Source organism: Pan troglodytes, chromosome 1, assembly GCF_028858775.2.
Source record: "Pan troglodytes isolate AG18354 chromosome 1, NHGRI_mPanTro3-v2.0_pri, whole genome shotgun sequence".
Lineage (NCBI taxonomy): Eukaryota > Metazoa > Chordata > Mammalia > Primates > Hominidae > Pan > Pan troglodytes.
The window spans coordinates 74,844,747-74,867,214 of record NC_072398.2 but is presented as its reverse complement, the minus strand read 5'-3'; the positions used below and the strand labels follow the sequence as shown (position 1 = coordinate 74,867,214).

The following is a 22,468-nucleotide window of genomic DNA, read 5'->3' as shown; positions in this document are numbered from 1 at the left end:
GATCTTCTCTATGTTACCTTTCTCCTTAGCTGGTTATAAAGTAGCTACCAGCAGAAACTGGTAGGTAAGGGAAGGTGACCTGTTTGTGCCTGGTGGCAAAGAGAAAGTCTTCATTCTTTTACTGATTTTTAAAATTTCTTTGGTGACACGATCTCATTCTGTCATCCAGGCCGAAGTGCAGTGATGCTGTTCAGCCTTCTGAGTAGCTGGGTATGTACCACCATGCCTAGCTAATTTTTTTTTTTTTTTGTAGTGATGAGGTTTTGCCATGTTGACCAGGCCGGTCTTGAATTCCTGGCTTCAGGCGATCTGCCCACCTCAGCATCCCAAAGTGTCGGGATTACCAGTGCAAGCCATTGCACCCATCCCTGGCCTGTTTTACGGATTAAATAAAAGTTCTGAGTTTCACTCTGATTGGACCAGTGAAACCATTTTCTAGTAGTGAGGGAAATGACATGAACTGATAGCTGTAGGCCTGGGTTACATTCAAACCTGTAAATAAGTCACTGTGACAGAGGGGATGGGATTATCCTAATTGGCTTAGGAAACTCGTGATTCATTTCTGAACCAAATGAACCTTGGTACAGGGTAAGTATAGGTATAGCCAAACTGTTACACAATAGGGCTGTGATGCATTTGTGTAGGGAATGTAATCACAATGCCTTCCATGGCAAGGATGATTAAGCATTAGAAAAATCTTTCAGTGTGGTTTACCACATAAAGTGGTGAAGAGTGAAAAAATGTCAGTAGATAAAGAACAAGCACTGGATAAAATTTAAAATTTTACATGTATATGCACATGTAAAGTTCTTGGAAAACTTAGAAGGAAACTTGCTTAACCAAATATCTATCAAAGTCTTATGTTTTATGCTGAAATTTAAAATGCGTTACCATCAAGATATATTGAAACAGGAGCAGTTAGGGCATGATAGCTATCACCATAGCTCTTTGACGTTGTACTAAAGAATCCAGCCAATGCAAGATGACAGGAAAAAGAAATGAAGTGTGATTAGAAAAAAAGTGAAAAAATTCTCATGATTGGTAAAGTATTTAAGAAAGTGAATGGATAAGCTATTAGATTTAAAGACTTTTTGCCAGGCATGGTGGCTCATGCCTGTAATCCCAGCAATTTGGGAGGGTGAGGCGGGCAGATCACTTGAAGTCAGGAGTTTGAGACCAGCCTGGCCAACATGGCAAAACCCCGTCTCTATTAAAAATACAAAAATGGCTGGGCGGGGTGGCTCAAGCCTGTAATTCCACCACTTTGGGAGGCCAAGATGGGCAGGTCACGAGATCAGGAGTTCCAGACCAGCCTGGCTAATATAGTGAAACCCCGTCTCTACTAAAAATACAAAAATTAACTGGGTGTGGCAGCACATGCCTGTAGTCCCAGCTACTCAGGAGGCTGAGGCGAGAGAATCGCTTGAACCCGGGAGGCAGAGGTTGCAGTGAGCCGAGACTGCACCATTGCACTCCAGCCTGCATGACAGTGAGACTCTGTCTTAAAAAAAAAAAAAAAAAAAAAAAAATTAGCTGGGCAGGGTGGTGAACACTTGAAATTCCAGCTGCTCAGGAGGCTGAGGCAGAAAAGTCACTTGAACCCAGGAGGTGGAGGTTGCAATGAACTGAGATCATGCCACTGCACTCCAACCTGGGCAACAGAGTGAGACTCCATCTCAAAAAAAAAAAAAAAAGATTTAACGACTTTTAGGAAGGTTAGCACCAACAGTAGAAAATAAAATTGCCATTCATAATACCAACAAAAATAATAGGTAACAAGGAAGAAACAAAAATTTATGTAAAATTTTAATAAAATTATAAAATGTTATTGAAGGAAATGAACACCTGAATGAATGGGGAGAGATGCCATGTTGATTGATAGGAGTCAACCTTGAAAAGATGTAACTTATCTCCAAATTAGTCTGTAACTTGGGTGGGAATTTCAAATTTTCAGTTATTTTTATAAACATTCTGAAATGTATCTGGACAAGTAGAGGTACACAGGTAGCTAAGAAAATTTTTAAAAAGAATATTATGTATTAAGATAGACTACAGAGTTACAGTGATTAAACCAATGTGATATTGGCTTGTTATAGAAGTGAATCACTAGAACAGGGTACCAGAAACAAACCTATGTATATAAAGGATTTCAGTATATGACAGAATTCGCTTCACATATCACTGGGGGAAATGGTAACTATGCAGTAAATAGTGTTGGGACAGTTGCATCTTTGAGTGCAATAAAATAAAATTAGTTTCCTTAGTTGTACATAAAAATTATTTTTAGTGATTCAGATATTTAAAGTGAAAAATAAGCCTGTAAGAAGAAAACAATGGAGCATATTTTTGTGATTGTCAAGGTAGGAAAAGCCAAATCACAAAAGGAAAAGATAGTTGCATATCATTATAGAAACATTTAAGTCTGGCCTGGGCATGGTGGCTCACACCTGTAATCCCAGCACTTTGGGAGGCCAAGGTGGGTGGATTACTTGAGGTCAGGAGTTCAAGACCAGCCTGGCCAACATGGTGAGACTCCGTGTCTACTAAAATACAAAAATTAGCTGGGCATGGTGGTTCATGCCTGTAATCCCAGCTGATAATCTGGGCAGGAGAATGGCTTGAACCCAGGAGGCGGAGGTTGCAGTGAGCCGAGATCACACCACTGCACTCCAGCCTGGGCAGCAGAGTGAGACTCCATCTCAAAAAAAAATTTTAAATCTGAGTGCAAAAGACCATTCGGGTTATCTATTTCTTCTTGAGTATACTTTGGTGTTTTCATCTTTCAAGTAATTGGTCAATTTCACCTAAGTATGGGGATAGAGTTGTTTCTCTGTTATAGAGTAATATTCTCTTATTATCCTTTTAATGTCTGCAGGATGTGTATTAATATCCTCTCATTCCTGATATTGACATGTATTACATATACATACATTGAAAAACCTACCAGTCTAATAATTTTGCTTTCAACAGCCATACGTATATTTCCTTGAGCACTTTAAAAATGCTTTTCTAGTGTCTTCTTGTCTCCATTGTTTCTGATAACAAATCTGAAGTGGTTTGAATCATTGTTCTCCTATTTGTAATATGTTATTTTTCTTTGCTTTCAGTACTTTTATTTCATTGTTTTCAGCAGTTTGATTATCTGTGTGTGGTTTTCTTTGAGTTTATCTTGTTTTTTGGATCACTGAGATTCTTGAATCTGTAAATTTATATCTTTAACCAAATTTGGGAGTTTTCACCCATTATTTCTTGGTAATTGTTTTGTTTCTACACTAATCTCTTTCTTTTCTGGGACTCAGTAGACAAAAATGGTAGACATTTCCATACCGTTCTCACAATTCCTTAGGCTCTTTTCATTGTTTTCCCTGTGTTCAAGCTCACTGACTTTTTACTTTGTTAATCTCCATTCTGCTATTGAGATCATCTGATGAATTTTTAATTTTAGATATTGTATTTTTCTGTTTTTAAATTTACGTTGTTTTTTAAAGTTTTTTTGTTTCTCTGTGGATAGTTTTGATATTTTTATTCATTACAGGTGTTTTCACGTTTATTTTATGGAGTATTTATGGAGCAACTGGGACATCTTGGGATTGGTCTGTGGATTATTTTTTCACTTGAGAATAGATCACCCTTTTATGTTTGTTGAGTAATTGGCTTGTTCCCAGAGTTTTCGAATCTTATGTTTTGAGACTATTTCTTGTTAAAATCCTCTGAAGAATGTTGACTTTTTTTTTTTAAAGCAGACATTCCACCTGGTTGTGTCCAAACTGCAAGATCTGTCTTGCTTTCTGGTTCCAAAGTATTTTCAATTCTCAAAACCTTTGCTGTGCTTTTTCAGTCTGTTCCACATGCATACACAGTTTGCTAGTTTACACACAGAGTTAGGGGATTATCTTCTTCAGCTCTCTCCTCTCTGAGATTTCCCTACACTCTCTGTCTTCCTTGGGCCATTTTCCTTCTACCCCTGTGTTAGAAAGACAGGTTTCTTTCTTAGAGTTTTTGCTGCTTTGTGCGTTTTGCAGAATCATATGTCTGGAGCACTTTATGACAAAGTGGTGAGAGAAAAGAGAGGCAAAAATAATAGAGTTTTTCTTTTCCATTTTTGGGTTATAGGGGCCTCTTTGCTTTGGTATTTTAGCCTTTGAGACACATTTCTTTTCCTCCAGATTGTAGATGCTTACAGTACCACCACGACTACCAGCATTTCAGGTAGTTCTGTGGTCGGGGCTAGTGGTAGAACTGGGAGAGAAAACAAAACAGAAACAAGTATGATTTCTCAGATACTCTCTAGTTTGCAGGGACTTCTCTGTTATTTGGCCGGAAAGATTGGATTTCTTTGTTTTGTTGCTTACTGCTATTCTGCAACTCGGACCACCCTTAGGTCAAAACTGGGAGGTGATGATGAGAAAAATGGAAAACTCACCACTGTAATAGAGGTTCAGATTTTCACTTTCCTCTCCAATCTGGCTGTTCCTATTTACTTTTTAAAAAGAGGCTGGATGTGGTGGCTCACGCCTGTAATCCCAGCGCTTTGGGAAGCCAGAGTGGGCGGATCACTCGAGCTCAGGAGTTCAAGACCAGCCTGCGCAACATAGCGAAACCCAATCTCAATAAAAAAAGAAAGAAAGAGTCCTCCGGTCGTTGCTTTTTATATTCTGTCAAGAGTTTTCAGGTATAATCTGTGGGAGAGATAACTTATAACAGTGGGAGAGATAAATTGTAACAGGCTTATCACTTCAATTTGACTGGTCCAGTTCAATAATCTTGAGTCTGTTTTTGCTTCAGCTGTTTTGAAGTTCTGCTATTAAGGGCGTAGTCACTTAGAATTTTTGTGTTTTCTTAATGAATTGACCATTTTAGCATTGTGAAATATCCCTTTTCTTTTTGTTAAAATTCCTTGTCCTGAAGTCTAGTTTTTCTTATATTAATATAGCCACTTTTGGTTTCTTATGATTAGTATTTGCATGGTATATATTTTTCTTTTTCCTTTTTTTTTTAAAAAAATTTTCATCTATTTTTATCTTTAAAGAGTGTTTATTGTAGATACCTTTTTAAAATCCAGTTTAACAATCTCAGTCTTTTAGTTGGGTTTAGACTAGCATAAGTAAACTACTATCTGTGAGCCAAATTCCACTTCGTACTTGTTTATGGTGTGGCTTGCAAAGTAAAATGGTTTTTACATTTTTAAATGGCTCTAACATATCAAAAGGAGAATAATATTGTGACACATGAAGCTTATATGAAATTCAAATTTTAGTATCCATAATTAAGTTTTAAGTTTTGTCAAAAAATCTGTGGAAGGTTTTTTTCTCACTTGTATAAATACTTGCATAATATTGTAGATTTTGTCTCTTGGCCCACCAAACCTAAAATATTTATCATATGACCCATTACAGAAAAAGCTGACCATTTACTTTTTTTTTTTTTTTTTTTTTTGAGATGGAGTTTCACTCTTGTTGCCTAGGCTGGAGTGCAATGGCACGATCTCAGCTCACTGCAACCTCCACCTCCTGAGTTCAAGCAATTCTTCTGCCTCAGCCTCCTGAGTAGCTGGGACTACAGGTGCATGCCACCACGCCCAGCTAATTTTTTTTTTTTTTGTAGAGATGGGGTTTCACCCTGTTGGCCAGGATGGTCTCCATCTCTTGACCTCATGATCTGCCTGCCTGGGCCTCCCAAAGTGCTGGGATTACAGGCATGAGTCACTGCGCCCAGCTGACCATTTACCTTTAATGTAATTTTAAATATATTTGGATCTAAGTGTACTTACTCTCTTGCTGTTTTTCTCTGTCTCTTCTGTTCTTGTTTTTCCCCTGCTTTCCTGCCTTTAGGTTATTTTTAATGTTCTATTTTATCTCCATTATTGGCACATTAGCTATATAATTTTGTCTTATTATTTTAGTATTTGCTCTGGAGTTTATAACTCAAGTCTTTAACTCATGTACATTCTAATAATATCATAACACTTTATGTACATTGTAAGGATCTTTTGTTACCTTCTAGATTTTATGCTTCTGCTCTCATTCATTTTGCTAATACGTATGTTAGAAGTTCTACAAAATACTGTTTTTTTTTTTTTTTTTTTTTTGCTTTAGTCTGTTATATTTTGAAGAAATTAAAGAGCAAGGAATAGGTCTTTTTCTCATATTTAACTTCTCGTGCTCTTCAGTTTTCTCTGTATCATTTTCCTGTAGCCCAAGGAACTTCCTTTAGCATTCCTCTTCTGCAATTTAGAAACTGCTGTTATATTCACCTGGGGAATATTTTACTGCAGATCTTGTATTTTTTCAGCTCTAGAATTTCTTTTGGTTCTTTTTTATGTCTTTCATTTTTCTTCTTATTTTGTTAGATGTTTATCTTTAAATCCTTGATCATATTTATAATAGTCGTTGTATAGGCCTTCTTTGCCTATTTTATCATTTCTTATTTTTGGATCAGTTTCTGTACTGTTTTATATTTGGAATCTGTAGAGTCATGAATCTTGGGTTACACAGGTTTGTAAAATACCTCTTCAAACAACTTCTTTTTGGCCTCCTCTTTTCTCTTTTTATTTATATTATTTTTTGTTGTTTCTCCCTTGTTCACATTCATCTTATATTTTTTCTGTTTTTAAGACTCTAGTTACACATGTTAGACCACTTGAACTACGTAATCACCCAGGCTCATCAGTCTTATTGTTGCTGCATAAGTGCTTGTTACATTAAGAAAAGTATGTAAAAACATACATGTATATAATAATATAATACAAAGTAATTTAAACATATTAAAATGTATTTGTAGTTTTTTATTTATCCCTTTTGAAATACATTATATTGAACTGACTGAAAAAGGGAGAAAAACATGTTTCAGTGGTTGAAGAACATGGTAGATGAAGTAGTTCATTTTGAATGGCTTTAGTTCCTTAACAAAAAAGTCAGTGGTGAAGTTGCATATTTTAGTATAATATTTAGGAGCTGCAGTTGGGGAATTTGAAATGGCTTTTGTGAATTATTTATTAAAATCCTATCCTACAAGAGGAATCCTGGTAATGGCAGTTTGAAAATGTTGCAAGGACCTAGTTCAAGTGATACATGTATGCTTAATTTTGTGCAGCATGAATGTAGGTAACAGCGGGGAAGCCAAGCAGAATGTGGATTTTAGGTAGGGGCATGAAGGGAGAATGTTATACTACCTGATACACGGAGATGGATGCTCTCTAACCACAATTGGACCTTTGCTGCCTGCTGTTCTTAGAATAAAATGAACAGTTTTTTTTTTTTTAAGAAATTCATTATGACGGGGATGGAATTGGGCGGAGCAATCGTAGATTCATTCATCAAAAATAATTATTTTGAGGAAAAAAATTCCATTGGAATACTTATATAGTTCATAGAAGCCAGCAAGCCAGGAATGAGGGAAATAAGGAGCTTGACACTTGTTGTTGGTATGAGATGTAACATTTTAACATTGCTTGTTTTTGCTTAGGAAGTTAGGCTGCTTAATAAATGTGGTGCAGTGAAGGATCTTTACAGTCAAGAGAAACTTTTAGCTGATTTACTTTTGTTTAATCCTCATTATTTTGGGGCTAATTCACAGTATCTTTAGTATAGTTTTTCCTCCTTATTGTTCTATAAACTTGTTAACCAAAAAGTGGCAGGTCTCAATCCATAGAGGTTTACTTAGTCAAGGGTTTAGTATGTGCCTGGGAAAAACAAGCCACAGGAACAGTTGAGACCTGTGCTTTTCTAGAGGGGTTTTGGAAATTTCGGTGTTTAAAGGGGGAAAGGGCAAGCACAGGTTAAAAAAGAGGGAAAGGTAGGCAGTGAGGCAAATGGTTGCATTCTTGTGAGGCTCTGACTAGCCTCAATAAATCTACACTTTACATGTGAAAAGAGGGAGTAGAGGAAAAAGTCATTTGGGTTGGTTCCAAGTCTTTGCTATTGTGAATAGTGCTGCTATAAACATACGTGTGCATGTGTCTTTATAGCAGCATGATTTATAGTCCTTTGGGTATATACCCAGTAATGGGATGGCTGGGTCAAATGGTATTTCTAGTTCTAGATCCCTGAGGAATCGCCACACTGACTTCCACAATGGTTGAACTAGTTTACAGTCCCGCCAACAGTGTAAAAGTGTTCCTATTTCTCCACATCCTCTCCAGCACTTGCTGTTTCCTGACTTTTTAATGATCACCATTCTAACTGGTGTGAGATGGTATCTCATTGTGGAACCAACCCAAATGTCCAACAATGATAGACTGGATTAAGAAAATGTGGCACATATACACCATGGAATACTATGAAGCCATAAAAATGATGAGTTCATGTCCTTTGTAGGGACATGGATGAAGCTGGAAACCATCATTCTCAGCAAACTATCGCAAGGACAAAAAACCAAACACCGCATGTTCTCACTCATAGGTGGGAATTGAACAATGAGAACACATGGACACAGGAAGGGAAACATCACACACCGGGGCATGTTGTGAGGTGGGGGGAGGGGGGAGGGATAGCATTAGGAGATATACCTAATGTTAAATGATGAGTTAATGGATGCAGCACACCAACATGGCACATATATACGTATGTAACAAACCTGCACGTTGTGCACATGTACCCTAAAACTTAAAGTATAATAAAAAAAAGAATAAAAAAGAAGAAAGTCAATTATGCATTCATCTTAGTGTAGGTGAAGGGACGATTTCTGGTCTTGTCCTGTGTCTGTGAAGATAAGCTGATAATTGACATTGTGAGGATGAGATTTGACAGAACTCAGCTTTAGAGCTAGTTTATAGGGAGGATACATATCTTAAATGATTTAGGGGCTCACACGGAAATTCCTTGTGAGTAATCTGTGAGGGAAGCCATCTGGGGAGATATGTGCCCTTCTATCGTTGTGGGAACCTGGCATATGGATAAGGCTATGACACAGGGTTGTGAATTTACAGCTATCTGGGAACAAAAAGAAGGCAGTATTGCGTGACTCGGTTCCCAAGCTTATCTTTTGCTTTGGCATAGTCAGTTTGGAGACCAGAGGTTCTGTTGTTCTTTTACATACTTGTACTCTATCTTTTTGAGTTTTTTTAATATAAAGCTTAAATTTTTTCTCTCATCTGAAGAACTTATAGCTAAGTAAGATAATATTTTGAGAGATTCGAAAGTATGAAATGGCTGGCTCTGGAACTCTGACATAAGATTTAGGATTATAAAATCCTAGAATCCTAGATTTTAAATCCTAAAAATTTAAAATATAAAAGGAGTGAAAATACAGAGAGACCTAGATTTTGTTTGAAATATTTCATTTCTTTTTGGGCATTGGCAAGATTATAATGATGGTGGAGTTTTGCAATGACTTTTGAGTGTTTCTTTTTTTGTTTCTTCAGAAATTTCTACACCCAGACCATCTTCTCCAGGTGGACTACCTGAAGAAGATAGTGTTTTATTTAATAAACTGACCTACTTAGGATGTATGAACGTTTCTTCCCCACGTAATGAAGTAGAGGCTTTACGGGCAATGGCAACCATGAAATCTTCCAGTCAATACCCCTTTCCTGTTACCCTGTATGTACCAAATGTTCCAGAAGGTTCTGTGAGGTAAGCTCTAATATGTTTTTCTTTAGACACGTATTAAGTCTTTTGGGTGGTGGTGAAGATGTTATAGCATCATCAGGTGTAGAACTTACTGTGAACTCACACTGTAGACATGCAGAGTAAACATATTTAGGCTTAGACTGTGTTCATTGTTTGAAAGGGGCATTTGAACAATTGTATTAGTCTATTCTTGCACTGCAATAAAGAAATATCTGAGATTGGATAATTGATAAAGAGAAGAGGTTTAACTGGCTCTTGGTTCTGCAGGGTGTATAGGAAACATGATGCTGGCCATCTGCTCAGCTTCTGGGAGGGAGGCCTCAGGAGGGGAGGCCTCAGGAAACTTACAATCATGGCAGAAGGCAAGGGGAAGCAGAATTGTCTTACGTGGCAGGAGCAGGAGCAAGAGAGAGAAGGGGGAGGTGCCACACACTTTTAAACAACCAGGTTTCATGAGAACAGCTATCATGAGAACAGCACCGAGGGGATGGTGCTAAACCATTCATAAGAAATTGCTCCCATGATCCAATCACCTTTCACCAGGCCCCACCTCCAACATTGGAGATTACAATTTGACATGAGATTTAGATGGAGCCGCAGATCCAAACCCATATCAACAATTACGCTTAGAATATTATAAATAGAAATAAAACTGTAAAAATACTTGTAATATTTATTTCTCTATCCTGAATGAGCATAAAAATCTGCCTTCAGCTTCTGAAGTAATAGTGGTTGAAAGAAACTGGAGTGAGCCATAGATTTTAAGTTATTTACATTAGACTGGAAAGAAGCAAAATGGCTTTTTCCTCTTATGCTTAATTAGGAATAATACATTACGTCAGCTGAACCTTTAGTTTCTTTAAATGTAAGTCAGGGCCAGGTGTGGTGGCTCACACCTGCAATCCCAGCACTTTGGGAGGCTGAGGTGGGTGAATCACTTGAGGTCAGGAGTTCGAAACCAGCCTGGGCAAAATAATACAAAAATTTGCCACGTGTGGTGGCGCACGCCTGTAATCCCAGCTGCTTGGGAGGCTGAGGCAGGAGAATCGCTCAAACTCGGGAGATGGAGGTTGCGGTGAGCCGAGATCATGCCACTGCACTCCAGTCTGGGTGACAGAGACCCCATCTCAATTAAAAAAAAAAAAAGTGGCCGGGCGCAGTGGCTCACGCCTGTAATCCCAGCACTTTGGGAGGCCGAGGTGGGTGGATCACGAGGTCAGGAGATCGAGACCATCCTGGCTAACACGGTGAAACCCCGTCTCTACTAAAAATACAAAAAATTAGCTGGGCGTGGTGGCGGGCGCCTGTAGTCCCAGCTACTCGGGAGGTTGAGGCAGGAGAATGGTGTGAACCCAGGAGATCGCGCCACTGCGCTCCAGCCTGGGCGACAGAGCAAGACGCCGTCTCAAAAAAAAAAAAAAAAAAGTCAGATAATGTTATTCTCCTACATTCAGCCTTTCCCTCAGTCACACTTGTGGTTATATTTGAAATCCTTATCATGGTTAGGCACTGTTGACCTACTGCTCCAACTTGTTCTTCCCCTCTTTGTCCTTCCTTCTTTTCTTTTTAGCCTGTTTGGGCTGCTGTAACAAACTGCCATAGACTGGTGGTTTACATACAACAGATAATTATTTTTCACAGTTCTCGTGGTTGGGAGTTCCTAGATCAAAGCTCCAGCATATTTGGTGTCTGGTGAGGGCCTGCTTCCTGGTTCATGTGTTCTTACATGGTGGAAGAGAGTGTAAGAGCTCTCTGGGGTTTCTTTTATAAGGATACTAATCTTATTCAAGAGGACTCCCTTCTCTCTCTCTTTCTGTCCTTCTGTCTCCCTCCTCCCTTCTCTCTCTTCATTCATCAAAAGAAGATGCACATTTGTGTGTATGTGTGTAAGATGTGCAAGAATATGAAGATAATTTGTTTACTTGCATTATTAGTACCACTTTCCTCTCCCTTTCTCTGTCTTCATTCACTACATTCCAGTTATACTAGCCTCTGTATTCATTCTTATAGGACTTACCGGTCATATTTCCCGCCCCAGGACCTTGGCATATTATCTTTATACTCCCTAAGTAAATCTTTCCCTGATTTTCCAATGCTTTTTGTTTCATCTTAGTAAACATTTTATCATAAGAAGCCTTCCTTGGTTATATCATGTAACTCTCTTTCCTCATACTGGGCCTTTTTTTTTTTTTCCTTCATAGCACTTTTCTTTGAATTGATATTATATTTATTTGCTTATTGGTTTATTGGATATCTTCCTCACTAGATTATAAGCTTGTGAGAATAGTTTCTTTATATTTTTCCCTGCTGTAGCTTCAGTGGCTAGGGAAGTAAGTGATTCATTGCAAGATTTTAGCAAATATTTGCTGAATGAACAAATAAGCAGACCAGGTCAAGGAAATGAGGTTGAATTTGTCTGGAGCCTGGAATATTCTCTGAAAGTTGCTTTAATCTTTTAAAAACCCTTTCTGATTTGCTTCATTCTCTAAAGTTTAGAATGTGGGAAAACTTTTGCTAAGTTCCAAGTACCAAAATAATGGCAATATAAATTTAGAAAATTTTGGTAAAAATGCTTTGAATTTTTCAGGAAAGGGTTTGCATGTATATTGTTTATATGTTATCGTCTAAAAATGTCAAAATGTCTTTTTAAAGAAAAATTGTTTTCAAAGTGTCTTCTATGCTATCTGTTTAGCTTCGATTTGCCAAACACACCTTGACAGAGATTTAGTGTTTTGACTTGCCTCTTTATTCCTGGGGTTGTCCCCTTACCCTCAGTTTCTAAATTTGAGATCTTGAAGGGGTCTTGAATGTGTAGATCAGTCCAGGACTTAGGCTTTGTTTTGTTTTGTTTTGTTTTTGTTTTTGTTTTTGTTTTTGAGACACAGTTTCACTCTGTTGCCCAGGCTGGAGTGCAGTGGCACGATCTTGGCGCACTGAAACATCTGCCTCCTGGGTTCAAGCGATTCTCATACCTCAGCCTCCTGAATAGCTGGGAATACAGGTTCCCACCGCCATGCCTGGCTGATTTTTGTATTTATCAGTAGAGATGGGATTTCACTGTGTTGGTCAGACTGGTCTTGAACTCCTGACCTCAAGTGATCCACCCATCTCGACCTCCTAAAGTGCTGGGATTACAGGCGTGAGCCACTGCGCCCAGCCAGGACTTAGGATTTGTGTAGGGAAAGTCAGAGAATTATTTGCTTCCAAATCCCAGACGCCTTTCAGCTTTTGTATTGCGTTGTTGAATTCATCTTTGGAACCACCTGACCTTTTCTGTGGTAGAAAGGGCCTCAGTTGAACAATGAATTAGGGCTTAGATAAACTAATAGGTGCTGCTCTGTATAGAAGTGGGCTCTCTAGGAATAGTCTATACTATTCTAGACTGACATTCCTTTTGCCATAACTGAAAAAGACTAGATTTAGGGATGGGTGATAGAGATGTTACCAGGCATGTATACTTAGCTTTGGAATAAATGAGTTGGATCATAGGAAACACAAGAATGAAGAAATTGTGAGAAGATAATAAAGAATTTGTGTGTATGTGTGTGTTTGTGTGTGTGTGTGTGTTGTGAATATGAAGACAAGTTGTTCTCTCTTGCATTGTTAGTTCCAGTTTATTTTTGTGATTTTTAAGATAGTTATGTTTGGCCAGATGCGGGGGCTCACGCCTATAATCCTAGCACTTTGGGAGGCCAACGCGGGGTGGATCACCTGCGGTCAGGAGTTCAAGGCTAGCCTGGCTAACATGGCAAAACCCTGTCTCTACAAGAAATACAAAAATTAGCCGGGTGTGATGGCAGGCACCTGTTATCCCAGGTACTTGGGAGGTTGAAGCAGGAGAATCGCTTGAACTCGGGAGGTGGAGGTTGCAATGAGCCAAGATTGGGCCACTTCACTCCAGCCTGGGGGAAAGAGCAAAACTCTGTTTCAAACAAAACAAAACAAAACAAAAAAGATAGTTATGTTTATATATCATATATTGTCATAGTAAAACTATTTGTTCTTTTTTTTAAAAAAAAAAAAAAACCTAACTGGAAATATGTCTTTGTTCTTCGAGAATTAATATTTTATCTAATGTTTCATTACTGTTCTACAGAATTATAGACCAATCCAGCAATGTGGAGATAGCATCTTTTCCAATCTATAAGGTGTTATTCTGTGCACGTGGACATGACGGAACAACAGAGAGCAATTGCTTTGCATTTACAGAGAGTTCCCATGGTTCAGAAGAATTTCAGATACATGTTTTCTCCTGTGAAATTAAAGAGGCAGTAAGTATAATATAGTATAGCAATTTGCTACAGAGATGAATTAGGGTAATATTTTTGAGCTCTAATTTCACTGTTGTATAAATATGTTACATAAATTTGGAGTATATTTCTAAAGACAAAATTAATATTTGTAATGACATAAAACTGAATGTGGAAAGCCAAGTCTGGTATATCTGCGTAGGTAGGGCACTCTCACAGCTTAGCAGTTGTCGTAGAAAAATACAACTGGATGGGATGCCTTTCCACCTTACCATGGTAGTAAATTGCTTATGCTCAGAAGGGAGACTATTTTTGCAGCTCTCTTATTATTTTGCCCTAGTAGATTGGTCCATGTGATTTTAAAAAGTGCCTATAACGATACCTGTTTCTCTGATGGGCTTGATAGTTGCATATTGCTTTCATTTAGATATTGCATTAAGATTATTTTATCAATCTCTGTGGTTTTCATTGATGATTATTTGTTTTGTGCTTTCTTGCTCAGAGGCTATATTTTGCTCCAGAGAACTGGCTTAAATAAAATTACAAATGCTCACATAAAGCAGGTATAACAACTTGTAGTCCTTTGAAAATGCTAGTAAGTTTTTTTATAGAAATTATTAATTGGTAGATTATTGTTAGGAGAAATGGTTTAGATTAAATGCAGTTAATTACATAGGGAAATCTTTTCTACTTCTGTTGAATTATCCCCAATTTTAAAATGTTGCACTGTTAGACACTTAGTACTTAAAACCATTTCAAAGGCATTCATAAATGGGTGTGGATGGCAATGTCTCAGGTATGTTTGCTTGTGACAAAATAAATTATCAGCAGAAAATGCTGAAAGCAATAGTTATTCTAGCCTCTATCATGAAACATGAATAAATCATTCTATTAACAGGAGTTTTGAGTTTATTTCTGGCCACAAAATGGGAATTAATGGAAATGTGGATTTCTGTGAGTTTGATACAAAGCATGATGGCTATGTCAGTTCTTGTGCCCTGGTGATCAGTTTGCTTTACACTAAACTGAACATGCACAGACACATATAATTTAGATTGTAACTGTAGAAATTCTCTATCAGAACCCATGCCTTCTGAAAGAAGTTGAAGTTTTGTGTTTTGTTTTTTAGATAAGGCTTTATCTATTTTTTTCCCAGCACTTACATATCTATGTGTATACTGACTTCTTGTTCAAAATGGTCTGATAGACAGGAGAGTGAATGAGTGTAAGTATGCTGCTAGTGTGCCTAGCATATAGTAGACAGTGAATATAAATATGCTGAAGGAATATGTATGTTTCTGTGAATGAGGGGGGCTATTTCTGATCCTTACGAACTCCACTACAGAGGTGGGGAAGCAGATGGTAGAATCCTGGCATTTCATGTTGGCAGCCATCATTTAACCCACCTGTGTGATTTCCGAATCACTGGAGCTCAACAGCAAGGAAATGAGCTTTGAAGACCTGGAAAATCTGCTGCTTGGAGAGAGAGAAATGCTGCTGCAGAAGGATACTGAATTGCTGCAAGAGGTTTCCATAACTAATGGTATGAAACTGTCTTTTGGATTGTAGCATTCACTTGGGTTTAGAGTAGGGGAAGTGTTTATTTTTGAGAGCTTATCATGGTAGGTAAGTAGTGGAAGAAACCCTGGGAAATTCTTGGCCAGACCATTTTGGATATAGTATTAAATGCTATTTCTATAGAGCATATTTTTTCCATTGCACGTTGTAAGAAAATTATCTCCATCTATTATTTAATTTTTTGAGTGCATTTTAGAAAGTATTACATTATGGGGGCATTAGTGGTAAAATATATTGTTTGAAGGAGAAATACATGACAGTGGTCATTAAACCTTATTATGAGACATTATTTCTTTTTAAAAAGATTTTAAAAATCCTCCTCCAGGTAATGAATGAGACATCAGTTCTAAATGAGGAATAACCCAATATAAATAGAGAGCTTATGCCAGGCACTGTGCTAAGCATTCATTTGATACTCATAACAGCCCGTGACCAGGTTGGACTTATTAGACGAGTGACTTTATGTTTCTCTTTGCCTGGAGCAGTTCTATTTTATGCTTATTGTCCAGGTTTTTACTAATACCCTCATTTTTACTCTCAAAAGTGTTGTGGTTTGGATGATAAATTGTTTGGTTACCCTTTGTTTATCCTGTGGCTAAGAGACTGGGTGATAGAGCTGGGTTTTAAGTTGAAGTCTTTGACTTTGAAGAGCCATACAGTTTTCAGTAACAACTTTCCTGTTGCTTACATATTATAAAACACAAATGTGGATTTTTGTATTTTAGTTATGTTTTATAAAGGGATTTATTGGTAACATAGCTTGCATTCCATTTACGTTTTGTATTTTACCTGACCCTTTTACAGAAGATGTCCAACATCTTCCTCTCTGCCCTACAAAATAATTATGGTTTTAATTAATCTGAAGTCTTCTAGTTACATTTACTGGTCATCCGGTTGTCTGGTTCCCAGAAGTTTTCTGTTCTTTGATAAACACCTTTAGTCGTTAGTATTTGAGTCCCTCTTGATGGGCACAAACAGTTGGCAGATAGTTCAGGAACCAGCTGACAAACATTCTTACTGCTTAAGTATGTACTGTGCAGCAATGCCACAAATTTATTTTTTATTTTTATTTTCGCAGAGTTCGTGGATGAGAGCTGAAGAGGTTTGTCGTTAAAGGAAGATTTCTGAAGCAGGAGTAGCAGCATGGCTGCCACTACTGTCACTGTGATGCTTATTTCACTATAAAATCCCTCAAACTGCAGGCATCAACAATGGTAGAAGGGAATCCCAGTGAGGGTGATGGCCCTCTTGAACACCTGTGACACAAGGATTGGGAGGTCCTACAGAAGGGTTAGGACACATTTGACTTGCAACACTTGGATGTGCTTCTGCAGGACCGTGCTGGAGTAGATTTCAATAATCTATGGCAAAAGAGTTGGACAATCCAACCAGAAGTATCTTGAGGTCAATGATCTTTGTATAAGGAGAATGATATGCTAGGCTTCTGCTGAAGAATTGCAGACCAAGCAAGGTATCAGAAAGTGTAGTGAAAAAAATACAAGGAGGCACCTGTTCTTGTCACATCTTTTTGGATATATTATATAAAACTTTCAAAAGATACTTTTAAAGTTTTGAGTCTTTTAAAGATTTTATTTCTACTAGCCAGTGTAACCATTCTATGCAAAGCAGATTTTGATGATATTTGTGTGTTTTAGGATACTATTCAGTATTAGAAACTCTGAGTGTTACATTATGGAAGCATGTTTTTTGTCATCTGGTGTTAAAGGCATTCAGAGATACTTCTTGATAAATATCAAGGGCATCATTGGGAAGATACTTATTCTTATTGCATTGTTTTTTCTTGGGGTTGCAGATATGACACTGTATAAAAGAAAACCTGTTCCTTGCATGGGAAAATTTCTTTTTCTTTGAGATGGAGTTTCACTCTTGTTGTCAAGGCTGGAGTGCAATGGCGTGATCTCGACTTACTGCAACCTCCACCTCTTGGGTTCAAGTGATTCTCCAGCCTCAGCTTCCCAAGTAGTTGGGATTACAAGCATGCATCACCACACCTGGATAATTTTGTATTTTTAGTAGAGACAGGGTTGCACCATGTTGGTCAGGCTGCTCTCAAACTCCTGACCTCAGGTGACCCACCTGCCTGCGCTTCCCAAAGTGCTGGGATTACAGGCGTGAGCCACCGCACCCAGTGGAAAATATCATTTCTAAACAAGTATTTATTTAATTGGTATGTTAGCTAAATGCCTCATTTTGGAAGATAATTCGAAGTTATCTTGTTAGTGTTTTCCTTAAATCAATTGATTTTTATGATTTTAAAAAAGTTTCCTGGTAATGTGCCTCTTATTTGAGCTCCTTCCCATGAATAATGTATTTGAGCTAGCTGTTTTAAAAATTTTAATACATAGCTTTCAAGGTGCCTTTCATAGAATGATTTTTCACATTTATTTCTTGGGTGAACTTTTTATTTTTTATTTTTAGGCAGAGTCTCACTCTGTCTCCCAGGCTGGAGTGCAGTGGCGTGATCTCGGCTCACTATGATCTCTACCTCCTGGGTTCAAACGATTCTTCTGCCTCAGCCTCCTGAGTAGCTGGGATTACAGGCACATGCCACCACGCCTGGCTAATTTTTGCGTTTTTAGTAGAGACGGGGTTTCACCATGTTGGCCAGGCTGGTCTTGAACTCCTGACCTCAAATGATCCACCTGCCTCAGCCTCCCAAAGTGCTGGGATTACAGGTGTGAGCCACCATGCCTGGCCTTGGGTGAACATTTTCTTGATATATGGTGTTTCCAAAAGAGTGAGTTATCTTTCACCAGTATTAATGAAAAGACTTCATCTTGGAGAAACTAGCTATGTTATTTATTTTAAATAAATACCTTTGTTACTTAATAACAGTGTTTGGACTTTTAAGATGTAATACATATTTGAGAATTTGGAAAATATTGAAATAAAAAAGAAAATAAAAGGTGCTTAAAATTCCGCCGCAGTTAAGATTTTGGTGTATCTTCATTCCAGATATCTACATGTGCTCTCCTCCCTGCCTCTTCAAAAACAACAGCAACAAACTCAAACAGATATACAGTATTGTGTTTGGTATTTTCTATAGATACTGTTTTCTGGAGAAAGATTGTATTATTTATCAATAAACCTTTTCCTTCTGCAAAGAAATGCCCATTCAAGACTATTTGTGTGTATGTGTTTTAATAAGTGTGACATGTATTGAAGTGTTTGCCATGGTATGTGTTTTTAATTTCCTTTCTTGATGTACAGTTAGCCCACTATATTTGTGGATTCTACATCCATGGAGTCAACTAACCATGGCTTTAAAATATTTGATAAAAATGTATGGTTTCATCTGTACTGAATATCTATAGCCTTTTTTCCTTGTCATTAGTCCCTAAAAGATACAGTATAAAAACCATTCACATAGCATTTATATTCTATTAGGTATTATAAGTAATCTAGAGATTAAAGTATATGGAAAGATGTGTGTAGGCTATATGGAATATTACACAGTTTTATATAAGGGACTTAAACATCTATGGATTTTGGTATCTGGGGGTTTTGGGGGGTCCTGGAAACAATTCCCCATGGGTACCAAAGGACAACTGTAATTGGTTATCCAGTTTGTTATAAGATACTGATAGTCATTGTTTCTGAAGTTTATCTTGTTAATTCTTGGATTACTGTTTCAGCTTATTCACAGACTCTAGAATTCACAATATATTTTAACTCTTTTGGTAGAAATGGCAGCTTGTAAGACATAGTATTAAATGCAATTTGATTGCTGTTAATGAAATTAATGTACTGTCGTGTTCTTTCTCCAAAAGAGAGATAGATGGAATCTGATTTTTTTTTCTCCATCATTCTCTATCACTCTGGCTCAGCTCCATACGCTTAACCTTTCTATAAAGAATTTTTTGAAGCCTTGCCAGATGCTTTAGAATTTGCCAAGTTCTTTGACTTTTTTTGGTATGGCCTTCTGATGTGACAAGCTGGCTGATCTGACATAAAGAATGTGAAAAAGAAGAGATGGGAAAGGGGAAAAAAGAATAAATATGGCTGGGGTTTAACTACCAATGTATACAAAATTACATACAGGTGTTCTCCTGTTTTCACATACAGTGCTTTCTTAAAAATACGCTTAAGTCCGGGAGTAGCCAGAAAGAGTCATGGCCCAAAACCCCCTAACAGCAGTTAGTGTGGCATCTCCACAGTGGGGAATGTTGTAGGAGTTATTAAGAAATTATTTTAGGCATATAGAGATGAAAAGGGATCCTTGGGAAATTTTCATTTTTTAAAGCATCTCTGGAAAAGTTTCTTGTAAAGCCCCAGCTCTTAGAGCCAGGCCAGCAACCTATAATATACAAATGGCAGCCATTAGAAACCGGGTCCACCCAACATGGCAATTCCCAGGGCCTTCTTGCCCTTGCCCCACATGTTCCTGGCAACATGGCTGCCCACACATATCCTTGCGTGTGGAGAGCATCATGGTGCCCTGCATTTGCATATGAAAAGCTAGGGTGGGAGGGCCAGCTTTTTCCACCTGCTACGTGAATTGCATGCCTAGTCAAACCCATCCCATGAGCCCTGTGCAAATCAGACATCACCTCCTCCAGCCTCTGCATATATACCTGGTTAGTATCCATGGCAGGTGGTGTTCTGTCTCTTGGCTTTGGAGCCCCTCTCCCTCTGTCTCTGTATGGGGAGCTGCTTTTTTCTTTGCCCTTGTTTCTTGCCTATTAAACTCCCTGCTCCTTAAAACAAAACTAAATATACACTGAAGTTAAATGTATAAAAATCAGACAGTAGACTTTATATTTCATTTAGGAGTAGGAAGTGGAGAATACCCAGAGAACTAAAAGTAGTTTAAAGTCTCTATTTACACTTGACCTTGTAGGCATAGTCTTCAATGACATATTTCTAGCATATTCTTTGGTTCTGTTTTCCTCTATAAACACTTGAATTATTGGGCTAAATCCAGTAACTGTCCAGCTGAGGCTGAACCTTTCTGTTTTTAGCTTATCTAATGATTCCCTCTCATCCATCCCCAAGCACATTCAACTTAACATTTGCTGGAGTACAGGCTGTATGTTCTCTCTTGTATTTCTGGCACCTAGACTAATACTTGGTATACAGAAGGTGCTCAAATAATATTTGTTGAATGAATGAGTTTATTGTCTAAGTTTTGAGGCCTACAGTTCTTATTAGCATCAATCCTTTGCTGCTTTTTAAATTTTTACTCATATAAGATTAAAATGGGGATAGCATGGTAAAATAATGAAGAAATTTTGGGAACATTATGATATAAATATGGTGCTACGGCAGAAGTTGAACTTTAGACTGGCAGGTAGGATTTCTGTATAGTTGTTAAAAGTTAAACTGTTAATTTGGCATTGAGAAGGCACTTTAGGGTAATCATTGGTTAGTGGGTATAAATGTGGCAATTGGAAGTTTTTGAATGTGTTAGACTGTGTGTGCTTGTACAAGAAAAAGTGGCAGAATATGTGAATAAAACAAAGGAAAACAGAAGACCTCATACTTTAACAGACTCTTCTGTTATAGGGAGTATTCCTGTTTCAAGCAAGTTACAAATATTGTATTCCTAGGCTAATACAGTTCAAGAAGTACTTTGAATTCACTTTATCTAACGTGAGGGATTTATTAATGTTCACAGCATTCTTCTTATCTGTACTTCCCAATGTGACACATTGAAAATATTTTTTTAACCCTTCACATTTCACCTTGTTTTCATTGTCAACCTATGCGTGGGCTGAGAGATTTGGAGAGTCTTTGGTGCTTCAAGCTCACAAGTTTGTGATGATCTGATGCTTCTTTTGGAACCAAGAAGTAGAATAAGTTCTGGAGAAGTGTTGGATTTAGAGTACTTCTTCACTTTAAGGAAAGAATATGAGCTATACACACAAATACACACACATATGTATATACATATATATGTATATATGTATGTATAAAAGTAGTCACTAGAGTGGCCTAATACCAATAGAATAGATAAGAATAAGACCATTTCAGCATTCATTCTGGGAACCCAACACTTATAGCACAACAACATTGAGTAAAAATACTGGTAGCTCTTTATGTTACTGACTGTATTGCTAAAGCCAGTATTTGCCTTATTCTATGGTTCTGTATCTAGCCCCAGAGGCTGAGGGAAGTGAAGAGAGAACTTGGAGACTTGGCCAAAACCTTGTTTGTGAGAGTGTGTTGGGAAGATTCAGATACCAACATCATTTTAGTAAATTATCTTAGGATACATTCAATTTCTTGTATATTTTGAAGCCTAGAAATATCTATAAATAAATACAGTTTATTTTGTGAACTTAAATTAGTTCAATATCTTTATCACCATGTTTAAATGTCAGAGTTGTGAGAAGCAAATATTTGAAAGATAGCTTTTTTTTTTTTAAAGGAAAAGGAATTCCTTCTTTCTTTCTTTCTTTCTTTTTTTTTTTGGAGACAGAGTACTTGCTCTGTCACCCAGGCTGGAGTGCAGTGGTGCAATGGCTCACTGCAACCTCCACCTGCCAGGTTCAAGCAATTCTCCTGCTTCAGCCTCCAAAGTAGCTAGGATTACAGGTGCGCACCACCATGCCCTGCTAATTTTTTGTATTTTTAGTAGAGATGGGGTTTCACCATGCTGGCCAGTCTGGTCTTGAACTCCTGACCTTGTGATCCGCCTGCCTTGGCCTCCCAAAGTGCTGGGATTACAGGCATGGAGCCACTGTGCCCGGCCCTCTTGCCCTTCTTCATTCTTAAGATGCTCAGATCCTAGTTGCAGCTCCTAAATCATAGTTCTCTTCTGGTCTCCAGTATGTATGCTGGTGGTGCTTACTGTTGAACTTTATCTGTATATATTTGAAAACCCTCCTCAGATTTGAACTTAAGTTTCCATGAAGTGAAATGTACCCCATTATTAATTTCAAAGTAAAAAATTCTGTTAATTTACTTCTTAAGCGATATTTCCTCAGTATTTCCCTTCTTGGACTTCACATTGATGATAGTTTTTAGGTTGTAATAATTTAGAGTTTGGATGGTCTACATTTACCATCTACAGTTGTTTACTCCCTCTTTTTTTAATGCACAAGTGAT

The 22,468-nt window shown here is 37.8% G+C and overlaps 1 protein-coding gene across 35 annotated transcripts in view; it reads left to right on the top strand.

Annotated features, from left to right (window-relative positions):
* Positions 1-22,468, top strand: part of RABGAP1L (RAB GTPase activating protein 1 like) — an 831,104-nt gene that overhangs the window by 62,105 nt on the left and 746,531 nt on the right. For all 35 annotated transcript variants that reach the window (XR_010157113.1, XR_010157108.1, XR_010157115.1 and 32 more), the window contains 2 exons: positions 9,362-9,572; positions 13,666-13,840. Coding sequence is in view for 24 of the 35 variants with exons in the window: in XM_054673497.1 (XP_054529472.1) it covers positions 9,362-9,572; positions 13,666-13,840 (386 nt within the window). In the remaining 11 variants the exon portion in view is untranslated. The remainder of the gene's footprint in view (positions 1-9,361; positions 9,573-13,665; positions 13,841-22,468) is intronic.